The following is an 800-nucleotide window of genomic DNA, read 5'->3' as shown; positions in this document are numbered from 1 at the left end:
TATTAATCGCTACGAGTTTCATTCGTTTTAAGTAATCAAGAATCCAAACCTCCCGCAACCTTGCTCTCTGTCTCTTTCATCATCCCAATTCTTCCACCCATTGATTTTGAGAAATATTGAGAAAACACTGAATAAAAATATTGCAGGCCCTCAGCTCCCATTGTTGGGAACTAAACACGCATCTCGTTTAAAAAAAAAAGTTTCCATTTCATGCATCAAACTAGTAACCCCAAACTTAACAAATACCCACCCTAAACAACTACAACTCTAAGCCTAAAAAAAAAAGAAAACCAAAAACGCCAAAATCTACAAAAGAGTACTTTTTGACAGAAGCGAAGTCCTTCTTCAACTGTCATCATCAGCTCCGGCCTTTGAAGAGCCTCCAGCTTTCTTTGGGAGCAAGAGGTTGTGAATGTTGGGCATCACTCCTCCGTTGGCGATGGTGACGGTGCCCAGCAGCTTCGAGAGCTCCTCGTCGTTCCTCACCGCCAACTGAATGTGCCTCGGCACGATTCTAGTCTTCTTGTTATCTCTTGCGGCGTTTCCAGCGAGCTCCAAAACCTACTCACGGCGAAAAAAAGGTGAGATTTTGATCAATACCCATTTCATTTTGATGAATACCCACTTCAAGAATTTATCAAAGAAAAAAAAAACCCCACCAAATCTAACCGAAACAAATTCGCACCAAGAATTGGCGCAAAAACATCAATTTGAACAGAATTCAGAGAAGTATACCTCAGCAGCGAGGTACTCGAGGACGGCGGCGAGGTACACCGGAGCGCCGGCGCCCACCCTCTCCG

General features: G+C 43.9%; 1 protein-coding gene across 1 annotated transcript in view; it reads right to left on the bottom strand.

Annotated features, from left to right (window-relative positions):
* The window catches only part of LOC109849858 (probable histone H2A.3), a 1498-nt gene continuing 826 nt past the window's right edge, over positions 129–800 (bottom strand). Inside the window, exons 2-3 of the mRNA XM_020419743.1 lie at positions 736–800; positions 129–561 (exon numbers count right to left, since the gene is read on the bottom strand). Of these exons, the coding sequence (XP_020275332.1) occupies positions 346–561; positions 736–800 (281 nt within the window). The 3' untranslated portion in view covers positions 129–345. The remainder of the gene's footprint in view (positions 562–735) is intronic.

This window comes from Asparagus officinalis, chromosome 7 (genome assembly GCF_001876935.1).
Source record: "Asparagus officinalis chromosome 7, Aspof.V1, whole genome shotgun sequence".
Taxonomy (NCBI): Eukaryota; Viridiplantae; Streptophyta; class Magnoliopsida; order Asparagales; family Asparagaceae; genus Asparagus; species Asparagus officinalis.
This window is presented reverse-complemented; position numbering and strand designations above follow the sequence as displayed.